At 40.3% G+C, this 27733-nt stretch overlaps 2 protein-coding genes across 9 annotated transcripts in view; one reads left to right on the plus strand and one right to left on the minus strand.

Moving 5' to 3' along the window:
- Window positions 1-16636, minus strand: part of tpgs2 (tubulin polyglutamylase complex subunit 2) — a 60673-nt gene extending 44037 nt beyond the window's left edge. Inside the window, exons 1-3 of one of the 6 annotated variants that reach the window (XM_041173947.1) lie at window positions 16423-16455; window positions 11805-11884; window positions 3545-3813 (exon numbers count right to left, since the gene is read on the minus strand). In XM_041173947.1, coding sequence (XP_041029881.1) covers window positions 3545-3574 — 30 coding nt within the window. In that variant the 5' untranslated portion in view covers window positions 3575-3813; window positions 11805-11884; window positions 16423-16455. Of the gene's footprint in view, window positions 1-3544; window positions 3814-10660; window positions 10678-11804; window positions 11885-16173; window positions 16377-16422 lie in introns of those variants that run through there. The other 5 variants (XM_041173868.1, XM_041174067.1, XM_041173812.1 and 2 more) reach the window with 5 other exon arrangements.
- A 267-nt stretch (window positions 16637-16903) lies between these two features.
- Window positions 16904-27733, plus strand: part of kiaa1328 (KIAA1328 ortholog) — a 262954-nt gene continuing 252124 nt past the window's right edge. Inside the window, exons 1-2 of one of the 3 annotated variants that reach the window (XM_041173529.1) lie at window positions 16904-16989; window positions 25505-25540. In XM_041173529.1, the coding sequence (XP_041029463.1) occupies window positions 16941-16989; window positions 25505-25540 (85 nt within the window). In that variant the 5' untranslated portion in view covers window positions 16904-16940. The remainder of the gene's footprint in view (window positions 16990-25504; window positions 25541-27733) is intronic. The other 2 variants (XM_041173614.1, XM_041173697.1) reach the window with 2 other exon arrangements.

Genomic DNA, 27733 nt, shown 5'->3' on the forward strand with positions numbered 1-27733 from the left:
AATAATATTCCAAAATTCTCTTGATTCTGGAAAGGTTCCAGTGGGTTGGAAAAATGCTAATATAATAACACCCTTATTCAAAAAAGGGGGGGGTTGGTTGGAGGCAGAAAGTAGGAAACCATAGACGAGTTAGTTTAACATCTGTCGTTGGGAAATTGTTGAAATCCATTATTAAGGAAGTAGTAATGGGGCATTTGGAAAGTCAAAATGCAACCCATCAGAGTCAGCATGGTTTTATGAAGAGTAAATAGTGTTTGACTAATTTGCTAGAGATCTTTGAAGATGTGACAAGGAAAGTGGATAATGGGGATCCTGTAGACGTAGTATAACTGGACTTCCAGAAGGCCTTTGATAAGGTGCTGCACATAAGATTAATATACAAGATAAGATCACATGGAGTTCGGGGTAATATATTAGCATGGATAGAGGGTTGGCTAATCAACTGAAAGCAAAGAGTTGGGATAAATGGGTCTTTTTCTGGGTGGCAAGCTGTAACTAGTGGGGTGCCACAGGGTTTGGTCCTTGGGCCCCAACTATTTACAATCTATAGTAATGACTTGGATTCAGGGATAGAAGATACTATAGCTAAATTTGCAGATGACACCAAAATAGGTGGGAAAGTAAGGTGACTTGTTATTTAAATGGAGAGAAACTTCAGAATGCTTCAGTGCAGAGGGATCTGGGTGTCCTTGTGCATGAATCGCTGAAAGCTAGTATGCAGTTACAGCAGGTAATAAGGAAGGCAAATGGAATTTTGGCATTTATTGCTAAAGGAATAGAGTTTAAAAATAGGGAAGTGTTGTTGCAACTATACAATGCATTGGTGAGACCGCACCTGAAGTACTGTGCACAATTTTGGTCCCCTTACTTGAGGAAGGATGTAGTTGCATTGGAGGCGGTTCAGAGGAAGTTCACTAGATTGATTCCAGAGATGTGGGGCTTGTCTTACGAGGAGAGATTGAGCAGTTTGGGCCTATACTCGCTAGAGTTTAGAAGGATGAGAGATCTAACTGAGGTATTTAAGATGCTAAAGGAGGTAGACAAAGTAGATGTGGAGTGCATGTTTCCCCTTGTGGGGCATTCTATAATGAGAGGCCATAGTTTTAGGCTAAGGGGTGGTAGATTTAAATCAGAGATGAGGAGGAATTACTTTTCTCAAAGGGTCGTGAATCTGTGGAATTCACTACCTCAGGGTGCAGTGGATGCCGGGATGCTAAATAAATTTAAAGGAGGAGATAGACAGTTTTTTAATTAGTAACAGATTGAAAGATTATGGGGAGAGGGCGGGAAATTGGAGTTGAGGCCAAAATTACATCAGGCATGATTATATTGAATGGTGGGGCAGGCTCAAGGGGCTGAATTGCCTACTCCTGCTCCTAGTCCTTATGTTCTTATGTTGATGACCCCTTCCATTACTTTACTGATGATCAAGAGTAGACTGATGGGATGGTAATTGGCCGTGTTAGATTTGTCCTGCTTTGTGTGTGCAGGACATACCTGGGCAATTTTCCACACAGTTGAGTAGATGCCAGTGTTGTAGCTTGAACAGCTTGGCTTGGGACACAGCAAGTTCTGGAGTACAAGGCTTCAGTCCTATTGCCGGAATATTGTCAGGGCCCAGGGCATTTGCAGCATCCAGTGCGAAGGCATTTCTTGATATCATGTGGAGTGAACTGAATTGGCTGAAGGCTGGAATCTGTGATGCTAGGGACCTCCGGAGGATGCAGAGAAGGATCATCCACTTGGCACTTCTGGCTGAAGATTGTAGCAAATGTTTCAGCCTTAGCTTTCTCACTGTTGTGCTGGGCTCCCCCATCATTGAGGATGGGGATTTTTGTGGAGCCTCCACCACCATTCATGACTGGATGTGGCAGGACTGCAGAGCTTAGATCTGATCCACCGGTTTGGGATCGCTTAGCTCTGTCCATCACTCGCTGCTTATGCTATTTGGCAGGCAAGGAGACCTGTGTTATGGCTTCACCAGGTTGACATCTCATTTTTAGATATGTCTGGTGCTTGCTCTCCTGCACTCTTTATTGAACCACGGTTGATCCCCTGGCTTGATGGTAATGGTAGAGTGGGGAATATGCTGGGCCATGAGGTTACAGATTTGCATTCGAGTACAATTCTGCAGCTACTGATAGCTCACAGTGCCTCAGATGCCCGGTCGAGCTGCTAGATCTGTTTGAAATCTATCCCATTTAGCATGGCAGTGGTGTCATACAACATGATGGTGGGTATCTTCAATGTGAAGGTGGGTCTTCATCTCCACAAAGACAGTATCGGAGGAGTGATCATGGCAGAGTCATGGACTGATGCATCTGTGGCAGGCAGGTTGGTGAGGATGAGGTCAAGTATGTTTTTCCCTCTTGTTGGCTCCTTCACTACCTACTGTAGATGTGGTCTAGCAGCTATGTCCTTTAGGACTTGGCCAGTTTGGTCAGTAGCAGTGCTACCAATCCAATCTTGGTGATGGACATTGAAGTCCCCCAGCCAGAGTACATTTACATTCTGCACCCTTGCCACGCTCAATGCTTCCTCCAAGTGATGTTCAACATGGAGGAACACTGATTCATCAGCTGATGGAGGACGGTACGTGGTAATCAGGAGGAGGTTTTCTTGCCCAAGTTTGATTCGATGCCATGAGACTTCATGGGGTCCGGAGTCAATGTTGAGGACTCCTAGGGCAACTCCCTCTCGACTGTACATCACTGTGCCGCCACATCGGCTGAGTCTGTCCTGCCGGTGGCACGGTTGCCAGATATGATGATGGTGGTGTCTGGGACATCATCTGTAAAATATGATTCCGTGAGGATGACTATGTCAGGCTTTTGCTTGACCAGTGAGAGACAGCTCTCACAATATTGGAACTAGCCCCCAGATGTTAGTAAGGAGGACTTTGCACGGTTGACAGGGCCGAGTTTGCCCTTGTTGTTTCCGCTGCCTAGGTCGATGCCAGGTGGTCCGTCTGGTTTCATTCCTTTTTTGAGACTTTGTAGCAGTTTGATACAACCGAGTGGCTTACTAGGCCATTTCAGCTTCCTCCTCTCTGGTGGTCTGGGGCTGGTGCTTATTTTGGTCCTCCGCCTGTGCCTAGATATGCTGGTGCCCATAAGACAGAGAAGGTATCAGGATGTGATGAACTCATAGAGGTGTCATTTGTACTAGGTTGCTGGGATAAGCTGGCTTGATGGCGGCCTCCTCGAATGTAGTGAGGGATGTGTTGTTGGCCGTCCCATCTCCAGCCTGGGATCTTTCCCTTTTTTTGTGGGAAAGCTAGGACTGCATGAAGAGAGATGAAAGGAATGTGATGAGAAGGGAAAGAGCAGAGGTTGGGAAACATGCATGCCTCCTGTGTGTGATGAGGCCTCCTCAGAAAGGGGTGAAGATGGAGTGTGTGTAGCATGGTAGATGAGATGATGGCGATGTGAATATATCTGTGTGACAATCAGTGCTGAAATCTGTCCCCTGCTAATGTTAAGTGAGATCCCTGAAGAGTGTAGCCCTTTGAAAGTATGATGGAAGGAACTGAAGGTTGACTTACACTGGCAGAGCGGATGAGATCAGTCATCATCTTCCTGCGCTGGATCGCGTTCCGGGTGCTGTTGCCAGCCGTGCTGACTGCCTCGCAATGGCCTCGCAGGCTGGAGAGGTGTGGCTGGTATACTTCTTGAAGCCATCCTTGGGGTAAAGGACATCCCAATGCTGCCGTACTCCTCTTATGAAGGATGGAGGGCACTGTGGCAGAAGTGGGGTGCAGCCTTCTTTTTTATGTTGGCAGCCATCTCTGGGGGTTTCTGAAAGACAGCTGGGCTGGAGAGGGTAAAATATGTGAGCTCAGGTGATGTTTAAATATGGCATCCGGACCTTCAACCCTATTAGGTAACAGCGGGGCGAATGAATCAGTTCCCGACCTGCCATGTGATTCAGTGAGATACTGGCCTGTGCATAATTAATGAGTTTTCGAGCATGGAATTGGGCAAAAATTCCTACCATTCTGACCAGCAGGAAACATGCTGCGAAACCTGCCCGCCACTGCACATAGCTTCAAAAAGAAAATTTCACTCACTGTTAATGAGTCCCTCTTCTTGGGTACTGTTCCACACCCCTTCAAATCTTTCAACATTAATCCTCTTCTCAGAAAACCCATGCTTCATCACTCTGCCCTCAAACTACCTGCTTTTCCTCTCCAAAGTCTTTGAACATGTTGTCAACCTCCCAAACCTGTGCCCATATTTCCTGCTACTCCACGTTTAAACCCTCCAATCAGGTTTCCACAACATTGAAATGACTCTTATCAAAGTCACAACTTACATCCCATTTAATTGTGACTTATGATAAATTATTTCTACTTATCCACCTCAACCTGTCTGCTGTCTTTGACACAATTCCACACACCATCAACATCCTGGGGAGTTACCACTGACCAGAAACTTAACTGGTCCAGTCATATAAATACCTTGGTTATAACAGCAGGTCAGAGCTGGGAATTCTGCAGAGAGTAACTCACTTCCTGATTCCCCCAAGCCTGGCCACCACCTATAAGACACAAGTCAGGAGTGTGATGGAATACTCTCCAATTTCCTGGCTGAGTGCAGCTCTAACAACACTCAAGTAATTTGACACCATCAGGATAAACCAATCCATCAACCCACTTAAACACTTACTCCCTCATTAACCATTCCGTGACTTTATGACCACTGGTGCACAGTGGCTCGAGTGTGTACCATCACCAAAATGCACAGCAGCAACTCGCGAAGCCTCTTTCAACAGCAGCTTCCTAACCCACATCTATGTAGAAGGACAAGGGCCACAGATGTACGGGAACACCAAAGTCTGCAAGTTTTCCTCCAAGCCACAAGCCATGAACCATCTTGGCTTGGAACTATAATCACCATTTGTTCACTGTTACTGAATCAAAAGCTTAGAACTCCCTAACAGTACCTTAGGTATACCTACCCCACAGGGACTGCAGCAAATCAACAAAGTGACTCACCAGCACCCCTCCAAGGGCAACAAATGCTGATCTTGCCAGCAACGTGCACATCCCATGAATGCATTTTTTATAAAAAGTTGACCGCTCCATCCTCCCCCAATTCTCGTCCTCCATTATCTTACTGGATGGGATTGATGTTGCCAACTCCATTCTTATCTGCCCAGCTGTAGCCAGAAAACAACTGCAATGGCTTCTCTTACCATTTCCACACCATTACCACCAGGGCCCTCCAAGGATCTATCCTTGGCTTTTTATTTTTCACTTATATGTTGCTCTGTGGTGACATTGTAACCTTCTCCAGCAATAGAAGATATCGGAGGTATCTCTGTTCAACCAATTCTGGTCTCTTGTATGGCCCTGATTTTGATCATGTCAGCATGGATAGCCTAGCATTCAGTTCCCTCGACCCTAAAAGCAGGAATACTCTTTCTAAACCACTCTGACCATCCAGCCCTTTGTGTTCTTTAAGACCTTTCTTAAAACCTACCTCTGGGAAAATGTTTGGTCACTTGGCCTAAAATTTCCTTGTGGCTTGTTGTCAAATTCTGTTTTTGGATCAAAGAATATTTTATAAAACATTTAAGATGGTTTCCTACAATACAAAAGTGATTACACTTCACAAAAGCGCTTCATTGCTGTAAAAGCACTTTGAGATGCCTGATAGTCGTGAAAAGCGCTATATAAATTAAAAACGATTTCTCTTTTTTTGGGTTTATGCTGTTTCCATGTGGTGCTGGAGTTTGGAAGAGAGGAAAGGGAGAGATTTACATTTCTTGTAAAAAGAATTTGTGAAGAATTATCCAGAGACAGTAAAACAAGTGTATTCTGACTGGGTCTTGGGAAATAAATTATTTCCCTTACCAACAGCAGTTATATAAATAAACCTTTATTTTTATTTGCCATGAACATAATCACAAATTAAAATAGAAATTTCAGGAAATTTCTAGCAGGCGTGACAGCATCTTTGAGAGAGAAACAGAGTTAATGTTTCAGATGACCCTTCACTGGAACAGAGTGTATTTTGAGATGTAACAGTGTTTAAGCAAGGCAGGGAAAGGGAGTGATGAATTTTCCATGTGTCTCTTTTCCCATTTTGCTCTATCTTACCCCAATTTTCCTGCCTTACTTAAACATTGTTACATCCCAAGCTACTCACAGCTCTGAGAGTTATTGACCTGAAACATAATCTGACTCTCTGCACAGATACCATCATGCCTGCTATTTCCAGCATTTTCTGTATTTATTTCAGATTTCCAGCATCTGCAGTATTCTTGTAAAATGATTAATCTATGATGCTCTAAGTCTGCCTGAAGTAAAAATTATAAGCAGTTGATATTATTTCCCAAACTTCCCCTCAAATGTTCTTGAATTCATCCTTGTTTGAAAAAGCAAAACCTGACATAGCTTGAACAAAGACAGGCTTTGAATTTGGTCAGAGAAAAATAAATTTCCTACAAAGATGTTTTTGAATTCTCATGACGAAGTTCTTGAAGCACAACTATCTTTCTTTACTCTGGGTCTCTGAACATGCAGTTGTTAATGATTTGAACTGAAATTTTCCTTAAGGAAAAGGTCTAATATTAATCTTCCAGTTTGTTTCCAAGTAATTTAGAAAAATGATGAAATATAAAAAGAAAGCCTTGCATTGATGTCATGACCTCAGGATATCCCAAAGTGCTTTGCAACCAGTTAAGTAGAAGTAAAGTGTAGTCACCATTATAAGGTACGAAACACAGTAGTCAGTTTGGGCACAGCAAACTCTCACAACTAGCAATGTAGTAATCACCAGATAATCTGTTTAGTGACGTTGATTAAGGGATAAATATTGACCAGGACAATTCTCCTGTTCTTCTTCAAAGTAATACCATTGGTTCTTTAAAATCAAAGAGGGCAGGTAGGTTCTCAGTTTAACGTTCTGTCCAAAAGACTGACTGCAATACCCTCAGTTCTGCACTGGATTGTCAGCCTACACTTTATGTGCTCAAGGCTCTGGAGACAGACTTAAATACAACCTTCTGACTCAGAGGGGAGTGTGGTAACAACTGAGCCAAGACCAACACTGGTCAAGCTGTAGCACTTGCAAATAGAATGAAAAAGAAATATACTTCTAGTTAAATGGAGAAAATTATCTTAATGCTTACTGGGAAATTCTCCACATTGTATAAACACAAATATGAAAACAGCGACATACTGGAAATTGTAGGCACAGGTGTTGGTAACTCTTTTCAACTGGCAGTGTAAATTTCCCTGGCAAGAATATGAACTCCAAGTCCAGGCTTTCAAAGGAGGCCATGGCCTCCAAGTAAAAAATATTATTTGAAGTATTTAAAAGCAGACAAGGATCACATTTTGTGCATTATGCAACTTTTAGTGTTCTTGTTAATTATGAATCCTAATACATGAATTTTTGTCCTTGTTTCCTTAAATTTTTGAAAAACCATTTTGAACAATTTGATTGGTTCAGTTTCTGCTTTAAGAAAAAAAGATTGGCAGATTTTTGCTACTTCATTTAGTTAAGTGTTCAGACCTGTTACTATGTTCCCATTACAAAATTTGAAGCAAACAACAAAGTGAAATGCCTGAAAGGGCAAGAGAAGATGTCATTTTTATATCCTTAGCAAATCTGGTATACTACACGTTAAATTAGATGCCATTTTTATAATGACAATATTTCATAAAATGAAATACATAATATATCGTTCTGTTACTAAGATAGAGTTGTGTTTAGGGTAGCTTGTCCCTTTGATTACTAGATGTAAACAGTGAAAGCTGTTTACTTGCTGTTTGGGCAGTCAACTTTGCAGTTTGGAATGTGTTTTGCCAGTTTCAAGTTCCAGTTGGGCAGCACTCATCATTTTAAGATATTACACAGCAAAACAATACGCAGCGTTTGCACACACTGAAGTACCTTTTTCCAAGTCTTATGGGTAGGTGAGCTGTTTTAAAAGGCAGGAGCAGTTTCACTTGTAAAACGGAATTACCTGAATTTTCTGATAAGTTCAAGAAATAGGAAGGTGTTCTGTTAAGAGGTACATGGATGAGAATATGGCAGGAGAGCCAAACCTTAGGATTTATTTTCAGCCATAGTTAGTTTGTCTCAGTAAGGAATTTAGTTTACTTGCAGGGTAACTTATGAAGCACCTTTGGTTGATTTTTCAATTATACTAAAAAACAAAAATAAATGGAAATTAGTATCACAGGAACTCCAGCCTTGGAACCCTGGCAAGTTGTCCAACAAGCTCAATGTAATCACCAAGGTCATGCTGAAAATGATGAATATATTTATAAGTTGAACCCCAAGAAACAATTAAATGTGGTCCCAATACATCAACGAGGGACTTGAGAGAAGGAAAATAAATAGATTACCTGTAACTGAAATAGGCTAACCAAGGAAGTGAGCAAGGTTGGCAATATCAATAGTTTAATAAGGATTTAACAGATATAGGGAAAAATAAATCGATTAAGAGATAGAGGTAGTGAACTGTGCATTGTTTTTGAACCTATACATTCCAATGCAACATAGCAGCATTGCCTCGTTTATGGAACAGAGTAACTGTCATGCATTCTGGGAAAACTCAAACAAAAAATTAGCTGGGTATACCAGGTTCAGTTCTGAAAACTTAAAATAATACAGATTAGAGTGCTTAACTGACTGCATGCTTTACCTTTAACAGTACAGGCAGTTATCAGAGTAGATTTGTTAATCACGTTTACAACTGACTACTGTAAATTGAGAAATGTTAAATGGATGAAGCTAAAGGACAAATGGAAACAAATAGGTCTGGGATAAAATTGGAGCTTCTATGATTCTATCAGAAAATGTCAGCTTTTTAATAAGAACATGAAAGTATGAAGGTCACAATAAAGTTAATGACTTGGATGCAGAGATTGAGAATAATGTATCAGAATTTACTGACGATACAAAGCTAAGTGGGAATATAACCTGTGAGAAGGAAGCTGCAAAGAGATAGGGACAGGTTAAGTGTGTGGGCAACAAGGTAGAAGATGGAGTATAATGTGGGGAAGCGTGAGATTATTCACTTTGGTAGGAAGAATCTTCTTCTTCTTGAGTTCTCTGCCCGAAGGCAGGTTCAGCTCATAGTGCCACGACTTCTGCCACAGATAGGGGAAGGAGGCAGGTTCTAAATCTACCCCAGTCAGAATGAGGATCGAGCCCTGTGCTGTTGGCAGCAATCTCATCCACAACGGCCATTCAGCCAACCGGCCCCTTAAGGAGTCTGAGTTGCTGTGGCAATATATGCTTTTCAATGCATGTTGTAGCCTGGAGCCATGGATAATGATGGTAGAGGTTCCATCACATGGCTGACCAGTATTCTCTCCTGCCCTTACCACCCGTCATTGACATATGTTGGAAGGATTTACAAATTGATATCTGTTTGGCCATGTTGAATGTCCCTTGCTTGGCTATCAAGTCTGGAGTGGAACTTGAATCTGGAACTTCTGGCTCGGAGGCAGGCTCACTACCCACTGCACCACAAGACCTCTGTGATAAGAATAGAAAAGCAGAATTTGATGTTCAGAGGGACTTGGGTGTATTCTTACCAGGAACACAGAGTTAGCATGATGGCCTAAGAAGCAATTAAGAATACAGATGGCATGTTGGCCTTTATTACAAGGGGATTGGAGTACCAGGATAACAAAGTCTTGTTATAATTGTACAGGGCTTTGGTGATATCACATCTGGAGTAGTGCGTGCAGTTTTGGTCTCTATATTTAAGGAAGGATATATTTGCAAAGGAAGAAAACAGCAAAAGTTCACTAGATTGCTCCTGGAATGAGAGGGCTGTCCTACGATGAGCAGCAGAGTTATTTGGGCCTATAATCTTTGGAGTTTCAAAGAATGGGAGATAATCCCATTGAAATATATAAGATTCTGAAGGGGTTTGACATGGTAGACACTGCAAGATTGTTTCCCCTGGCTGGGGAAACTTCAACCTGGGGGACACAGCCTCAGGATAAGGGGCTGATCATTTAAGACTGAGACGAGGAGAAATTTCTTCACTCAAAGGACTGTAAGTCTTTGGAATTCACTATCCCAGAATGTTCTGGATGCTCCATTGTTGAATACATTTAAGGCTGAGATAGACAGATTTTTGATTTCTCAGGGAATCAAGGGATAAGGGACGGGAAGAAAGCAGTGTTAAAGTTAATGGTCAACTATGACAGTATTGAACAGCGGGGCAGATTTGATGGACCGTATAGTCTGCTCCTGTTCCTATTTCTTATGATTTTAAATTGATGACAGTACTTCTATCACAAAAACTCTGATAATAATTGGGTCTCCCCGCAGGCCAGCACTTTTTAGAAACCACAACTAAAAATATCCAAGCGTGGTGACCATGAGCAAAGAACAGGATTAACTTCTTAATATATGATGTTGTACAAAACAAATCTACATTGTATATATGGCAGTATTCTCTACAATGTAGAATATTGTATTGATGACAGTTACAAGAGCTTTGTCAAAAGTGAAAAAGAGAAAGCCACTGGTTAGGCAATTAAGCTACAATTAAGTGACAAAGTTTATATTTGTCAATGCTATGAATTTTTAAATTTATTATGCATGTTTTATCTGAAGTTTAGTGTACTAAGTGACAATTAATGATCAACTTTATTCTTTAATTAAAACAAAAATAAAAATACCTGGAAAAACTCAGGTCTGACAGCATCTGCGGAGAGGAATACAGTTAACGCTTCAAGTCCGTATGACTCTTCAACAGAACTAAGGAAAAATAAAAGAGATGAAATATAAGCAGGGATCCCTTCCCCCCACCCCACCCCCACTAGGGCTATCTGTACCTTGCTCGTCCTGCTTTCTACCCTTAATGTCAGCTATTAGCACATTTGTTAGCTAATATCACCACCATCAACAACTCTTTGTCCTTTTCTCTATGACATCCTTTGACAATCTCCACCTATTACTGGCCCTCTATCCAGCTCTACTTGTCCCACCCCCCCCCTTAAACCAGTTTATATTTCACCTCTCTTTTATTTTTCCTTAGTTCTGTTGAAGAGTCATACGGACTTGAAACGTTAACTGTATTCCTCTCCGCAAATGCTGTCAGACCTCCTGAGTTTTTCCAGGTACTTTTATTTTTGTTTTGGATTTCCAGCATCCACAGTTTTTTGCTTTTATTCTTGAATTAGTCGTGTTATTATTGTTAGGGGGAGTACAGTAAGAATTTATTGAAAGGGAATTACTCAAAAACCCAGCCAGTCAGTGCCATCAAGTACATTAACAGTTAAAGGTTACCAGATGAACTTTGCACACCCTTAGGGCCTGCGATCACCAGAAAGGCCCTGGGAGCTAGACTGGAGACAGAGAAAAAAATAAATGTGCTCTTCAATGGTTAAGGAAGGGACAGATGGTCCCAGCTTAAATAGAGAGAGAAGGCTTTGCCTGGGTAAAGGGGGGTGTGTGTACCTGTATGCTGACAAGATTGGAATCTGAACAATATTCTTGTACATGATCAGTGATGTATAAATAAGCTATACTTGTAATTTGGCAGAGTGCTATCTTAAGCTGCTTTGAGGTGGTTCTCTCCTTGCAATTGCTCGAATAAACGATCGTGACCTGTACCTGAGCCTCCTGTGGCTCATTTGTCAAAGATACCACAACATTATCAAATGTAAATGTCACTGACTGATAACAGCAAAACAATGCTTTGATTTGACAGGAACAAAGCATAGGAGCTTCAAAATATCATCTAAAATAATCCCTTACAAAAAGTAAATCAAAAGTTAAGTATACAGTTCAGATCCAAAGTAAAAAGGCCAGATTGCTCACCTGCTCCCATGATATAATCATATGACGTTCTGCTGGTTCCTTTTCCACATATCTAACTTCTGTCACACCAGGTCGACTTTCTAAAATGTTAGAAGTATTGGTAAATGGGGTTTGTAGACACCTTCATTAGTGTACTTCAATTAATTTGTTAACTGCAGCTGTCTCTATTTAAATGGATTTATTTACTTTTAGAGCTTCTCATCAACTTGACACATTAAAACTCAAAATTAAGGACATCTTGATGTTCTAAAATAAAAACATAACTAAAATAAAAACTCATCTAATTCAGGACCCGAGCACCCCAATTTTGATCCCACTATAGAACCACAGAAAAGTTACAGCACATAAAGAGGCCATTCAGCCCATCGCATCTGCGTCGGCCAAAAAATAAAAAATAAAAAAACTAGCTGCCCATTTTAATCCCACCTTCTAGCACCTGGTCCATAGCCTTGCAGGTTACACCACTTTAGGTGCAGATCCAGGTGCATTTTAAATGAATTGAGGGTTTCTGCCTCCACTAGCATACCAGGCAGTGAATTACAAACACTCACCGCACTTTGATGAAGAAGTTTTTCCTCATGTTCCCTCTAATCCTTCCACCAATCACCTTATATGCGCCCACTGGTAATTTGACCCCTCTGCTAGGGGAAACAGAGCATCCCTGTCTACTCCACTCTATTCTACTCTACTCTATCTAGGCCCCTCATGATCTTGTATACCTCAATCAGGTCACCCCTCAGCCTCCTCAGTTCCAAAGTAAACAACCCCAGTCTATCCAATCTTCTCTCACAGCTGCAATTTTCAAGCTCTGGCAACAGATTTTTAAATCTCCTCTGTACTCTCTCCAGACCAATTATCCTTCCTGTAACATGGCGCCCAGAACTTACACAAAATTCCAGCTGTGGCTCAACCAGTGTTTTATACGGTTCCATCATTACATCCCTACTTTTGTATTCTATACCTTGTTCAATAAAGGAAAGCATTCCATATGCTTTCTTTACCACCTTATCCACCTGTCCTGCCACCTTCATGGATCTGTGGACATGCAAACCAAGGTCTCTCACATCCTCTACCTCTCCCAATATCTTCCCATTTATTGTGCATTCCCTAGCTTTGTTTGCCCTCCCAAATCCATTACCTCACACTTCTCTGGACTGAATTCCATCTGCCACTTTTCAGGTCGCTCAACCAAACCATTGATATAATTCTGGAGACAACAGTTATCCTCTTCATTATCAATGACACGGTCAATTTTTGTGTCTTCTGCAAATTTCCTAATCATGCCACCCATGTTCAAGTCAAAATCATTAATATATACAACAAACAGCAAGAGGCCCAACACTGAGCCCTGTGGAACCATTTTCCATTCGCAAAAACATCCATTAACCATTGCTCTTTGTTTCCTGATGCTGAGCCAATTTTGAATATAATTTGCCACATTCCTCTGCATCCTATGGGCTTTTACTTTTCTGACCAGTCTGCCACGTGGGACCATGTCAAATTACTTACTAAATGCATGTTGGCAACATCCACTGCACTACTCATCAATCCTCCTTGTTACTTCCTCAAAAAATTTGATTAAATAATAGTAAGGCACGACTTTCCCCTAACAAAACCATGCTGACTATCCCGGATTAATCCATCCCTTTCTAAGTGACAGCTTATCCTGTCTCTCAGAATTGATTCCAAAAATTTGCCCACCAGCGAAGTCAGACTGACTGGCATCTAATTATTTCGTCTAATCCTAGCACCCTTTTTAAAAAATGGTACGTTTGTAGACCTCAAATCCTTTGGTACCTCGCCTGTATCTAGTGAGGATTGGAAAATTATCCTCAGAGAGTCCGCTCTTTCCTCCCTGGCTTCCCTTAACAGCCTGGGGTATAATCTATCTGGCCCTGGTGACTTATCCACATTCAAGGATGTCAGTCCTTCCAGTACATCCTCTCTCACTAAGCTTACCATACCCAATACTTCAAACTCCTCCTCTTTAACTAGAATATCTGCTTCATCCCTTTCCTTAGTGAAGACAGAGACAAAGTACTCATCGAAAACCCTACCCACATCTTCTCCAACTGAGCACAAGTTACCATACACATCTCTGATTGGCCCTACCTTTTCCTAAAGTTATTCTCTTGCTCTAAATGTACAGGTAAAACATTTTTGGGTTTTCTTTGATTTTTACCTGCCAATATTTTTTCATATCTTCTCTTTGCTTTCCTAATTTTCTTTTTTACTTCAACTCTATGCTTTCTATACTCCTCTTAGGCTTTGTATAATATTAAGTTTTTTGTGATCATCATAAGCTTTCTTTTTCTGCTTTATCTTTCCTGTAGACTTCTTGATAGCCAGAGGGGTTTAGATTTGGCAGTACCGCCCTTTATTCTTTTTGGGGACATGTATATACTGCGTCCGCTTTTGAATGCCTCCCCACTGGTCTGTCACTGATTTCCCTTCAAGTAACCAGTCCACTTTTGCCAATCACTTTTCAGCTTCGTAAAATTTGTTTTTCCCCAATTTAGAACTTATATTCCTGTTTTATCTTTAACCTTTTCCATTATTATATTAAATCTAACTGTATTATGGTCACCATCTCCAAAACGGTCACCCACCGCTACTTTATCCACTTGCCCAGCTTCACTTCCTAATACTAAATCTAGAATTCATTGAGCTGGAGACTGAGCTGCGGACATCACGACACATCAGGGAAGGGGAAAGTTATCTGTACACTTTGTACCAGGAGGCGGTCACATCCATTAGGATAGCATCTCCTGATTTGGAAGGTGATCAAGGACAGGAGGGTGTGACTGTACCTAAGGAAGGTAAGGGGACCCAGAGGTCAGGAATGTAGGCATGTCAGCCTCTGCAATTGTCCAACAGGTCTGAGGTTCTTTCAGCTTGTTTGGATGAGAGTGGGGGCCTGCAGAGTGGATGAACGGACTGACCATGGCACTGTGGTATGGCAAGCCATTCAAATGGAGGGAGGGGGGGTAGCAGTGAGGAGCACAATGTAGTCACTACTGATGGCCACCCTTCAGCTACCTAGGCTTTAAATTCAGGAATTCCCTCCCCACCACTTTTTCCTCTTTTAAAAGATACTCTTTGAAAAAAACCTCTCTCTTTGACTAAGCTTATGGTCATCTGATTTAACATCCCTTAATGTAGCTCAGTGTCATATTTTGTATTAAAATACATTTGCAAAACGCCTTGGGAAAATTTATTATGTTAAAGGTACTACATAAATATGCAAAATATTGGTTGCTGCTCTTTGCGAACCTTGAGGTTTGTACTCCATTTGGGTCTATTGGTTGGTTAACTGTTGAGCGAGGCTGAAGAGACCAGCCTTAAATATTTCTATGCAGTACACTAAGACCAAAAGTGACTGAGCCTGAATGGTTCGTAACCAACAGCACCAACTGTACACACCCTAATGTCCACCCCCAGCTCCCACCCCCCCAAGTATAATTAAGGACTGGAACAATCTTCCACAAACCTTAATCTCTATGCACTCTAAGGAATCATTTAAGGAAAATCTGTTGAACATTTTTAATTAATGGGACCACCACCTGCACTCATTGTGCACCTTCTATGAAAATTCCCTGGTGAAAGAATACAGAGGGAAACCTCACCAAGTACCAGCAACGTGTTTTGTATGGAACTTCTAGTGTCATTCGGCAATTAGTGCTTGTGGGCAATTCACAGATTTCCGATACTACATTCTAAGAAACCTGATCTTGGAGGGGGGGGTGGGGGGAGATATTTAATGCATTGGAACAGTTTAGTATGATAAAGGCATTGTATAAATGCAAGTTTTTGTTAATTATACAGTACTAGCTTTACCCAATCCAAATCAAAATGTCAGGGATCGAGCAAACAAATTTAGCTGAATAAACTTCCCGATTAAAGGGATGTTTAAAGGTCTGCAGACACGATGGGCCGAATTACCTCCTTCTGTGCCGTTAAAATTCTGTGAAATTCAATTATAGCATTTTCTGTTTTTCTAGATTAATTTACAAATGACTTAATAACATAAACATATACAGATATCAGTTTGTTGTTATAGTTTGTTAACTACTTTCTATTACCAGAAAATTTGGATACGTACGTTCCTCAAATGCCTGTAGAAGAGTAAGGAAATGCATTGCAGGTTTAATGTTTGTTTCAAATGTATATTACTTTCAGCTATATCAAGTTATACATCTAAATAATCGGGTTGAACCTTACTAACGTTATATGATTCGACAATCTATCACCATAAATGTCACTGCTAATGTCTCAAAACAAAAACAGAATTACCTGGAAAAACTCAGCAGGTCTGGCAACATCGGCGGAGAAGAAAAATGTCTCAAAACAAAAACAAAAACAGAATTACCTGGAAAAACTCAGCAGGTCTGGCAGCATCGGCGGAGAAGAAGAGTTGACGTTTCGAGTCCTCATGACCCTTCGACAGAACTTGAGTTCGAGAAAAATGTCTCCCCTGTTTGGACACCACCAACATTTTCCTCAAGGTAACCTTTTTAATATTTATGATCACGTGAGCTGAGCTTCTTCCCGCCTCACATACAGGTAAAGCCCGGCTTCACCTGCTAATTTCCATGGTAACTAACTGCCCCACACTCACCTAATATCCTGGTTACACCTAAAGTCAGCCGGTCTACCAAGTCCTTCATATTCTCCGTTTTACCATCTTCCATCCTGACCCAGCCCCCTTTTCAGCAATCTAGATAAAACTAGTTCACTGTATATACATATAAATGTCTTAAATATATGTCAAGCGCCGCATAAAAAGCGACCTTTTCCCGTCTCCTTGTTGTCGCCTCTCGTCTCGACGCAGTGAATGCGTCAAACACAAAGCCCTCTGGGTGCTGTAGTTTTCCCCCCGCTCCCGCTCATCGGACGTTACTCGTGAGCAGAAGAGGGCGGGGCAGAAGGAGGGGCTGGGCGGATGAAGGGGCGGGGCAGCCAGGAGAGAGACTGAGGAGAGACCGCGGTGCGAAGGCAGAGGTGGAGAATGGGCGGGGCGATGGGGAGGCGTGGCAGAGCAGGTGGGGAGAACCCGTGGAAGAGGGCAGGGGGAGGGATGATTGGGTGACGTCATCGGGAGTACCGGGTGCACGATGGGAGTGGCGGTTGTTTAAGATGGCGAAGGCTGGTAATTTGGTGAGTGAAGTTTTCTGGAGCAAAGATCGTATCCTTTTGTATTTTTTAAAATCAAGGAACATTTTATGGGAGATTGTTCATAAATACTTGGAAACAGAAGTATTAGCATGATATCGCGTTTTGAAATTCAGTCTTTATGTGTAACACCTGACAATTAATATATTACTCATCAGGGCAATTAATGTCTGATTAAATAATAAAGGCAACTTCTGTTAACTCAGCTCCGTTGTTTCTAGGTTGGTGATGATTTTGCTTCAAACATGCTGAACAGCATTGTTGTCAATAAGTAATAATTTACTTTAGGTAATAAATTTATAGACTGCGATGTTTTATGCAATAGTTGTAGTATTTTCAATTACTTTCTTGCTCAATGGTAGAAATTCAAAACATTGAGTTACGAAAAAACACTTCTAAAATAGAATTGTAACGTCAACCCGTCCTTTTAAGTTTTATTGGTACGTTAATAAAGTTATACAGTAACGTGACTAAGGTTAGTGTACTTGCATAAGCTGTACTCAGTTTTGATGGACCTGTGTTTTATTCACTCCTGACTTTGCCCCGTGTTTGTAGATTTCTAATTGTATTAGAAATTGGGATGTGAATAATAATACAGATTTATTACTTCTGAATCTATCTAACTAGTTGCAATAAAATAAAAACTTGCATATCTATCTAGTATTTTCTGGGGTTTCTTTCATGATTTCTGAACGTCCCAATTAAATACATCTGAAATGTAGTTACTGTTATTACATAGGCCAACACAAATGAGACCCATGTTGTGGTTATATTTAGAAAGGAAAGTAAGCTGGAACTTAAATTACAGAAATTATAGTTTGATATTTATAGTGAAATTACTAGAATGAATTAATGGAGATGTCTGCTAGTTGTGCATCTTAATTTCTTTAAAAAAATCTTCATTTGAAGGGCCCTAGGAAGTGGATAATAAGTAAATTTGTGTCTTGTTTGGTTCTTCAGGAACCTGTGTTGAGACTGTTACTCTTTACTTTATTAATGATTTGGAAGATATCATTGGTAGTATGATGCTTTTTTTTGATGACACTAAGTGTGTGTAGTAGTTAAGATTTTAGACAAAATAAATAAGCTTGCAGCCTGATTGAGTATGTGGAAGAGTGGGTCCTGGCCTGGCAAATATTCTGCATTGTGATTCAGTGCATTTATCACAGGAGCAGGAGCAGGCCACTTGGGGCCCCTCGAGCCTGCTACGCCATTCAATAAGATCATTGCTAATCTGATTGTAACATCAATTCCATATTCCTGCCTGCCCCAGATAACCTTTCACCCCCTTGCTTATCAAGAATCTACTTACCTCTCCCTTAAAAATATTCAGACTCTGTTTCCACCACCTTTTGAGGAGGAGAGTTCCAAAGACTGACGATCCTGAGAGAAAAAATTTCTCCTCATGTCTGACCTAAATGGATGACCCCTTATTTTTAAACAGTGACACCTAATTTGAAATTCTCCCACATGCGGAAACATCCTTTCCACATTTACCCTGTCAAGACTCCTCAGGATCTTACATGTTTCAATCAAGTCGCCTCTCACTCTTCTAAATTCCAGCGGATGCAAGCCTAGCCTGTCCAATCTTTCCTCATTACAGTGAGTCCTGACATGTATACCATACAGGATTACCCTTTGAAGGCTCCACAATGAGACCTTGAGAGTCATGGCTTATGACCAGTGCTGCAAGACCGTAGAGAAAAATGTCAGTATATATAGCTAGGATAATTAAATATATACAACACTTGCTTTGCACAAGACCTTGGTATGGCTGTATCGAGAATTGTGAGATCAGTTTTGGCTCCTTCACAGGACTAGCGATATCAATGTGTTGAGAATATCCAGAGGGCGGCCAGTTGGTAGCAAGGCTTTTGGCACGTGAGTTATTCAGGCACCTCGTGGAACTGAGGCTTTTTCATTGGCGGAAAATAGACTTTTAGGAGATATGATTGAGATCCTGAAAATGAAGAACGAAACCGATTCTGTTCAAATAGCTAGATTATTTGAGCTGGATTTGGGATTGGATATGAATACAATTTGGAAAACAGTTTAAATGCCTGGAAGAAATACTTTTTTTAGAGTCATCTGAAAAACATTGGCAGAATGTGCTGAGAGTATATGTGCTGGCAATGACTAGTGGTATCCTGCCAGGATCTGTGATGAGGCCTCAACTATTCACAAAAATAAGAACTTAAAGAACCAAGTTGCCCAATATCGCAAAGGATTGGTTATATAGTAAATAGTGTTCAGGGGAACATAAAATTATAGCAAGATATTGATAAATTAAGTGAACAGTTGGATTTCAGCAGAATTAAGTGTGAGGTGATCCATTTTAGACCATGAAAGGATAAATCCAAGCACTTTTTAAATGGTGAAAAGGAATGCCAGAGGTCCAAAGAGATTTAGGGGCCATGTACGCAGATCACTGAAATGTTGTGGTGGGGTAGAAAAATAATCAAAATGGCTCTTGAAATGATAGCCTTTATATCTAGTGTGATCGGATATAAAGGGCAGGAAGTTTTGCTACATCCATGTAAAGCCCTGGTTAGACAGCAACCAGAGTACTTAATACAGTTCTGGGCAACACAGAAAATAATGACCTTGGAAGGAGTGCAGTGTAGATACACCAGAATGTTACCGCTGTCCCAAGAATTAGATGATGAGGAGAGATGTGCACCAAGATGAAACATTAGAAAGGAGAAACAAGGTGCACACAAGATTTGGAGAAACAAATAGAATAAAAAATAGTTTAGAAATAGGAGGAATATATAAATAAATATACCACATCCACTGGTTCTCCCGTAATGCCTTTTAATGAAGTTCCCAATCTATCATAGCCAACTCACGCCTCATATTGTCATAATTTCCTTTTTTAGATTTAGGATGCTAGTTTCGGATTGGACGACTTCACTTTCTATCCTAAAGAAGAATTCAATCATGTTATGGTCACTGTTCCCTAAAGGACCCTGCACAACAAGATTTTTTAATTAACCCCTTCTCATTGCACAATACCAAATCTAGGGTTGCCTGTACTCTAGTTGGTCCCTCGAAGTATTGGTCTAAAAAGCCAGAGAAGTCTGAAGTGATATTGTTTTAATAGGAAGAATGAGGAGCTTCATTTAGCCACTTGTATGACTAAATGATACAGTTTTAAACAATGTGCAGGAACGGAGCTAACAGATACAGGAGGTGGTGTATGTACACAAATCTTTGAACATGGCAGCATACGTTGACAAGTCTTTGGGGGAAAAAATCTATAGGATCCTTGTCTTTATTAATTGAGCAATAGAGTATAAAAACATGGAAGTTATGCTAAACTGTTATAAAAATATTGGTTAGGTCCCAGCTGAATGTTGTTAAATTTTGGGCAAGAAGTTTGGTAAGGATGACAGGGCTGTAGAGAGGTGCAAAAGAGATTTACTTGAATGTTACCAAAGATGAACGACTTCAGTTCTGTGGCGAGGCTGGAGAAACTTGGGTTGTTCAGCTCAGCTAAGAAACTCAACAGGAGATTTGGTAGAATTGATGAATGGCTTTGATAAATTAAGAAACTGTTTCCAGTGGCAGAAGGATCAATAAACGGTGAACCCAAATTTAAGGCGATTGATTGGTAAAAGAACTAGAGGTAACTTGAGGAAATATTTTCTCCCCTGAATTAATGTGAAGAATGTAGGGGAGTGGGACTAGTTGGCTGGCTCTATCAAACAACTGGCATAGACATGATGGCTTGAATGGCCTCTTGTGCTGTATCATTCCATGCTTTTAAGTTTACTTAAACTAAGTTTGCATTCCCTATAATATAGAAGATTGAGAGGTGATGATATTTGTGATTTTTAAAGGATGATTTTGGGTAAAATAAAGAGATGTTTTCTGCTGCTGGTGGAGATTAGTACCTTAGGACATAATATTAAAATCAAAGCCATGCCATATAGGAGAAAGGTTAGGAAACACTTCACACAATGGGTGGTAAAAATGTGGAAAACTCTCAAAAAGCTCAACGAATAATTTTCAATCTGGGATCACTAGATTTTTGTGAGCTAAGGTTTATTTGGAGCTAAAGCTGGTAAATGGAGAGTTTACTGCTCAATCATGATCTCATTGAATAGTGAAACAGGCTTGAGGTGCTGAATGGTCTGCTTATGTTCCTTTCTTACTTGTACAGATTCGTGACAGGCCTTCAGAAGAGGTACCTGCAGGGGGAAGATCTCATGAGTTACTGAAGCTAAGTGGGGCTAATGGTGATTAATGTTATATCCTGGAGCTTGCCTTATTGTCTTCAGGGGTTAGAGAGGAATTTTCCCATTTTTTTTTTCTCAAATTGCTCAGTGCTTTTGCCTCTGCTCAGAGATTGCCTGACTGAGGTTGGGTTGATGGGTACATATAGACATGTCTGTATGGGAGAGATTGGATTGACCAATTGGCCTCTTCCTGCCCTTTTCTTAACTTCATATTGTCTGTTGTGGTGTCTTCTAATGGATGTGAGAATTGGACTATTTCCCTTCATATTTCTAAACTTTGTCCACATGAATTCTGTCTGACAGCAATCTCTTAGGACATCCTTACATTTCAGCTCTATGATTAAATCTGCCTCCACCTCTCAGGCACTGCATTCCTAATCCTCACCATTATACTGTATATACCTATTGTTCCAGTGCAACTTTTCATATCCCATACATGCTGCCATTTGTTTCATTTCACAGAACCGTAGAATGGTCACAGGAAAGGAGGAGTCTATTGGGTTGGTCAAGTTCATGCTGACCCTCTGCAAGAGGAGTTTAGCTCGTCCCACTTCCCTGCCCATTTTCCATAGCCCTGCAAATTTTCTCTGTTCAGGTGCATATCCAATCCTCTTTTGAAAGCCACAGTTGAATCACCCCATTTATCCCTCAATATTTTGTAATCTGGAATCTTCAACTTACTGTCCGTAAATTATGTCTGTCTTAATACAATCTGTTATATGCTTACTATATATATGTCACAAATTTTCTTAAACCCTGAACATTTCATTTCCAACTTTTCAACACTTCTTTTACCACTCACCTGCTGTAACAACCTCTTTTTCAATTACTGCCATCAATCTCTGTACAACCTGGATGTTTCCTGCTCTTTCCTTGATTGGGGATTTTATGCTTTTCCAGTGCTGAAGCATTACTTCTCAAGTTCCCCTGTCCTACTGTCCTTTTTCCAAACTAATACTTTCCTTACAGTGAAACCCTTATAATTCTAAAGACGGTGCAGGAGCAGAGGGACCTGGCAGTATGTGTGCACAAATCATTGAAGGTGGCAGGAAAAGCTCAGCAGGTCAGGCAGTGTCAATAGAGAGAAACAGAGTTAACGTTTCAGGTTGATGAGCTTTTCCAGCTTTTTTTTGTTCTTATTGCAGGCTTCCAGCATCCACAGTATTTTGCTTTTGTTGAAGGCAGCAGAACAGGTGGAGACAGTGGTTAACGAATCATATGGGATTCTGGGCTTTATAAACGGGCATAGAGTACAAAACCTTTATATAACACTGGTTCGGCTTTAACTGGAGTATTGTGTCCAATTTTGGGCTCTACGCTTCAGGAAGTGTTAAGGCATTAAAGAGGATGCTGAAAAGATTTACAAGAATGGTTCCAGGGATGAGGAACTTGTGGATATATTGGGGAAGATGAAGTGGACTTTTGATAGAGGTGATCAAAATTATGAGGGGTCTGGATACAGTAGATAGGAAAAAACTGTTCTTAATGGTGAAAGGGCTGTGAACCAGAGGACACTGATTTAGAGTGACTGGCAAAAGAAGCAGCTGTGGTGACTTGTGGAAAAACTTTTTGTGCAGTGAGTGAGTGAGACCTGGAATGCTCTGTCGGAAAGGATGATGGATGGGGCTAGATTCAATTGGGTCTTTCAAAAGAGAATTGGATATGTATCTGAAGAGAGAAAATTTGCAGGGCTATGGAGAATGGGTAGGATAGCAGAATGAGCTAAATTGCTCTGAGGGTTGGCATGAACTTGATGGGCCAAATGGCTTCCTTCTGTGCTGTAACTATTCTGTGGTCCTGTGAAATGGAACACAATGCTAGCTGGTGTGGGATATGAAAAGTTGCATTGGAACAATAGGTACATGCAGTGCCTGAGAGGGGGAGGCAGATTCAATTGAGGCCTTCAAAAAAGAATTTGATAATTCTCTGAAGGGAAAAATATTGCAGGACTACAGGGAAAAGGTGGGGTAGTGGGATTAGGTGAGTTGCTCTTGCAGAGAGCTGGCATGAATACAATGGGTTGAATTGGCTGCCTCCTGTAGTGTATCCATTTTATGATTTTATGAAACAGTTGCTTACCACAAACATATTCTCAAAGTATTTTAATTCTATAATTTTAATGCAGATTTATTCGCTTTATCTCCTATGATTTAAACACAAATATATTTCAAAATTGACAACATTCCTTGCAGTCCTATAGATATTAAACAGTAATCAGAAAAGGTCTTAGTGCTGTATTTCCTTCAGTAGGAAGAAAACTGCAATTTTTTGCACACATTCAGAAAAAAATTAGAAAAAATGCAGTTTTGGACATAGTCGCCATGTATGGGAAATACCTTAATTCAGAGCATTTAATGAATGCTGCTTTAGGATTGAATAATTACAGTTGTCTGAAAGTACAAGTACCAGGCTGTGTACAGTTCCTGGAGTCAGCAAGATTACTTCCCTCTGTTCCTCCCCTTCCCCTCGGCAAATAGAATGTCTGCATTAAGCTTGATCTAGTTGACCTTCATGAATGAGGAAAATTGGTTGTGTGCTATGCCACTGAAGAACTTATACACACACTTTCTGTTCCTGCAACTGTTCCTCAGCACTGTTTGAATGCATAAAATACATAGAGAGAAATCGGATACATAAGGCACTTCCCTGTAAAGTTTAGGATTATCCAACAATGCTGTATTACCTTTTATCACCTGTTTGAGATAAGGCAAGAAAACACATGTTTACTAATAGTTGGTTCCTTTGTTAGAGACTGGATTCTATACTATACATTGGGAAATAATCTGACATTAAGAATACTTGCAGAATAAAATGCGATTTAAGATATGAGACTAAGGAGTTACACATCCTAGATTCAGTTATAGTTCTGATGCTCATCAGACTTAATTCTAAACAAGTGGAGAAACAATAGATAGGCTTAGATTGAACATGATGAAACAAAATAGCTTTTTTAAAGCAGATTTGAAGGAGTAATGTAGGGCAGACCATACATAGAGTTGTAGCGGTGTCCAGACCCATGAAAGGTTTCTTGCATTAACAGATGCTACACATAGGTATTCCCAGATGATCTACGTATAGTAGCTTTAAATTTGAGCAAATAGCTGATGAAACCTTTGTCAATCTGCACCTTGTGGGCTCTTAAATGGCTTGTTTAAATTCTAAGAGTGGATTCATCAGAAGTTCTTGGACCTGCTTGAATATAAAAACATAAGAAATAGGAGCGGGAGTAGACCGCACGGCCCATCGAGCCTGCCCTGCCATTCAGTATGATCATGACTGATATTGGGCTTCAACTCCATTTTCCCACCTGCTCCCCATATTCCTTAATTCCCTGGGAGACCAAAATCTATCTTTCCCAGCCTTAAATGAATGCTTGCCAACTTTCATGTTAACTTAAGTTAAAAAAGGTGGGTAAAAATTCATGTGAGCATTTAGCAATATAATTTAAACATTAATTTAATTTAAGCTTAAACAATCACTACTTCCACCACCGATGCACAGTATCAGCAGTGTGTACCATCTACAAGATGCACTGCAGAAATCCACCAAGGCTTCTTAGAGAGCAGCTTCTAAACCCACGACTGCTACCATCTAGCAGGACGAGTACCAGACACATGGGAACACCAGGGCATGCAAATTCCCCTGCAAGCCACTCACCATCCTAACTTGTAACTGTATCGTCGTTCCTTCACTGTTGCTGGATCAAATTCCCGGAACACCCTCCCTAACAGCATTGTGGGTGTGTCTACACTACATGGGCTGCAGCGGTTCAAAAAAGCATCTCATCACTACCTTCTTGAGGGCAATTAGGGATGGGCAATAAATGCTGGCCTTGCCAGTGATGCTGTCACCATGTGAAAGAATTAAAAATATACTGTTTTTGAGAGCTTTTTAAGAAACTGTGGAGTGATTCTACTTGTGCATCATGATCTGGGCTGCAATCTGGTGGAATTTCTGCAATTCCTAATAGAAGTGCTGTTAATTCCCTCAAGTTGTAAAATATCTGAGCATTCAGAGAAGCCACAATTACCTTCCGGCTTTTTGATTTTTAATGCCCTTAAGGGTCTTTTGGGAATGCCATTCTGAAGGGGAGAAAATTGTAGAGGGACAAGAGATGCAGCTGATTCAGAATAATGGAAACGAGATGGCTGTGAATATAAAGTTCTGCCTGTTTAATTGTATGGGTATTTTTGCAATAATTGGAGTGTGTCTTAAGATATTTTCATCCTTGGGTATATCCAGGTTATATACTTTGTCAAGCACTTTCTTTAACAGTGTTGCATTTAGCATCGGATGAAGAACAATCCATGGTCTTTGTGCCAGGTATGGTTTTGGGAATTACTTTATAGGGCACTTTTTGCTGCTACTTTAAATACATTCTGCAAACTTAGTATTGAAGATGCTTTCAAATTTTGATCAATAATACATCTCACATAAGTAATATATGTGAATCTGTACAAAATAATATAGAAAATTTGTTCATTTGCCCTAGGGCTATTTATTATTGAAAATAAAATAATGACCTTAGTATTACAGATATGCGAAAATCCACAGCATTGTATTTTTTAGATTGCTACCATCATATTTTTGTCAGTGGCAACTATTACAAAGATTGTAGATTTAAAAATAGGATGGCTTAAAACATTCCAGGATAAAATTGCCTTTTCTCCAGAATGTTATATTATGTATATTGAATATAATTTAGATATTTTTTATTGCTTGCAGAGCTGATCCCTTTGATTTCAATTGTAGAAATCATGCATAGGACTTTTCAATAGGATGGATGTACTTGCTAGATTTTAATTGTCCCAGTGTACAGTGAAACAGTGAATTACAGACACTAAGATAAGGACCGACTACAGCTGTCCTCTTTTTGGAAGTGATCTTATTTCCAAAATGCCATTGTATGTACCATAAAAAATGGATATAATGTGGAATTCCTTACCTATCATTCATTACAGCAGAGAAACTGCCATGGAACATTCATATCTAGAAGTACTGCGGCAAATTAACTGCCAAGATTCTCAAAAAACATACAGTCTTTCAAATTTTGCTGAATATCTTAAGCCATTTTTGTTAATCACACTGGTACGAGAAGACTTGTTACTAGATGTCTTTAGAAATTCTTCACCCATTTTATAATCTAGATGTTTTGTAGCAAGAAGAAACCTTGTCAAGCCTTCTCTTTCATAGACTTTAACAAACCCAATTCTTATTGTGAAAGATTTTGCAGAGGCAAGTAGAGCTAAATGATAGAATTTTTGTTTGTCCATTGCATCACATGCCTTTTGCCTACCATGTGTTATGATTCCATTGGGGATCCGTAAACCAATATAACCAAATTTACTGAATGACCCCCAAATGAAGAAATTAGCAACAAGATTTCACTTTTTCTAACATTTAATGTGCACCAGAATTGATATAAATTAAACATGAATTAACAGGCAAATCATAGGTGATGCGAACTATAAATTTCACATGCAATAGCAGATGCACCAAAGACTATCTCAGGTATTAGGCAGTCTGCCCTGCCTGTATGGTGCCAGTTTCAGTGTCTTGGTCCATCCAAGCAGAATTCTAGCCCATTTCCTTCAAGGACTTAGCAGATTCTCCACAGGCAATGGCTTCCACCAAAAAGAGTGTGCAATGTCTGCCTGTGCAATGTTCCCTATGTTGTGCATTTCTTTCTGGAACTCTCAGCCCTCGGTCGTGGCAGCATGGATCTACTGGAACCCCTCTCTCCAGCTCTCCAGTGTGTGTCAGCCGCACGGCTTCCATTTTTTATTTCCTTCCCGTGGATATTGCTTCAGGTCAAGAGTTGCCAGGCCACATGGACCAGTATTTCTTAGTTTCCAAAATTGCAGTTGATCCCTTTACAAGCGATACCAGCTCTTAAAACATTTTTACAAACAAATATAGATTCCCCAGACATTTTAAAGTAATTAAAATTTTCCTTACTGTTACTGAATCTATCATGAATTTTCCCCAGCATATTATCACCCAACATCTCATTAACTCCAGCTCCCAACCTTGTATCTATTCAGATGTTTTAATGTGTTATGATAAAAAGCTCTATCTATGAGCCTATTAAATGTATCCACAACATATTGGATGGGAAAATAATTATTTTTAATAAAATGTTGCTGGAGATTTGTTAATTTTTGTATGTGTCTACTGCACTCATAATCTGAGTAAATAGGAGCATGACTAGCTCATTCTGTCCCTTGTTCCTGGTCTGCTGTTATCTTGAAACATGACCGATCAGATACTAACCTGAGTAGTTCACGAAGGCAGCCAATTTTCCGGGGTAATTAGGGATGCGAAATATATGTTGACCTTGCCAGTGGCACCTATATCTGTGAACAAATGGGGGGGAAAAAACCCCTCAATTTATGTGCTTTTACATAGAAAATTAGACAACAGAAAATTTATGATACTGAAGGAGGCCATTTGATCTATGTGTCTGTGCCAGCAGAAAAATTGAGCCTAATCCCACTCTCTAGCTCGTGGTCTGTA

The sequence above is a fragment of the Carcharodon carcharias genome, chromosome 1, assembly GCF_017639515.1.
Source record: "Carcharodon carcharias isolate sCarCar2 chromosome 1, sCarCar2.pri, whole genome shotgun sequence".
Classification (NCBI taxonomy): domain Eukaryota; kingdom Metazoa; phylum Chordata; class Chondrichthyes; order Lamniformes; family Lamnidae; genus Carcharodon; species Carcharodon carcharias.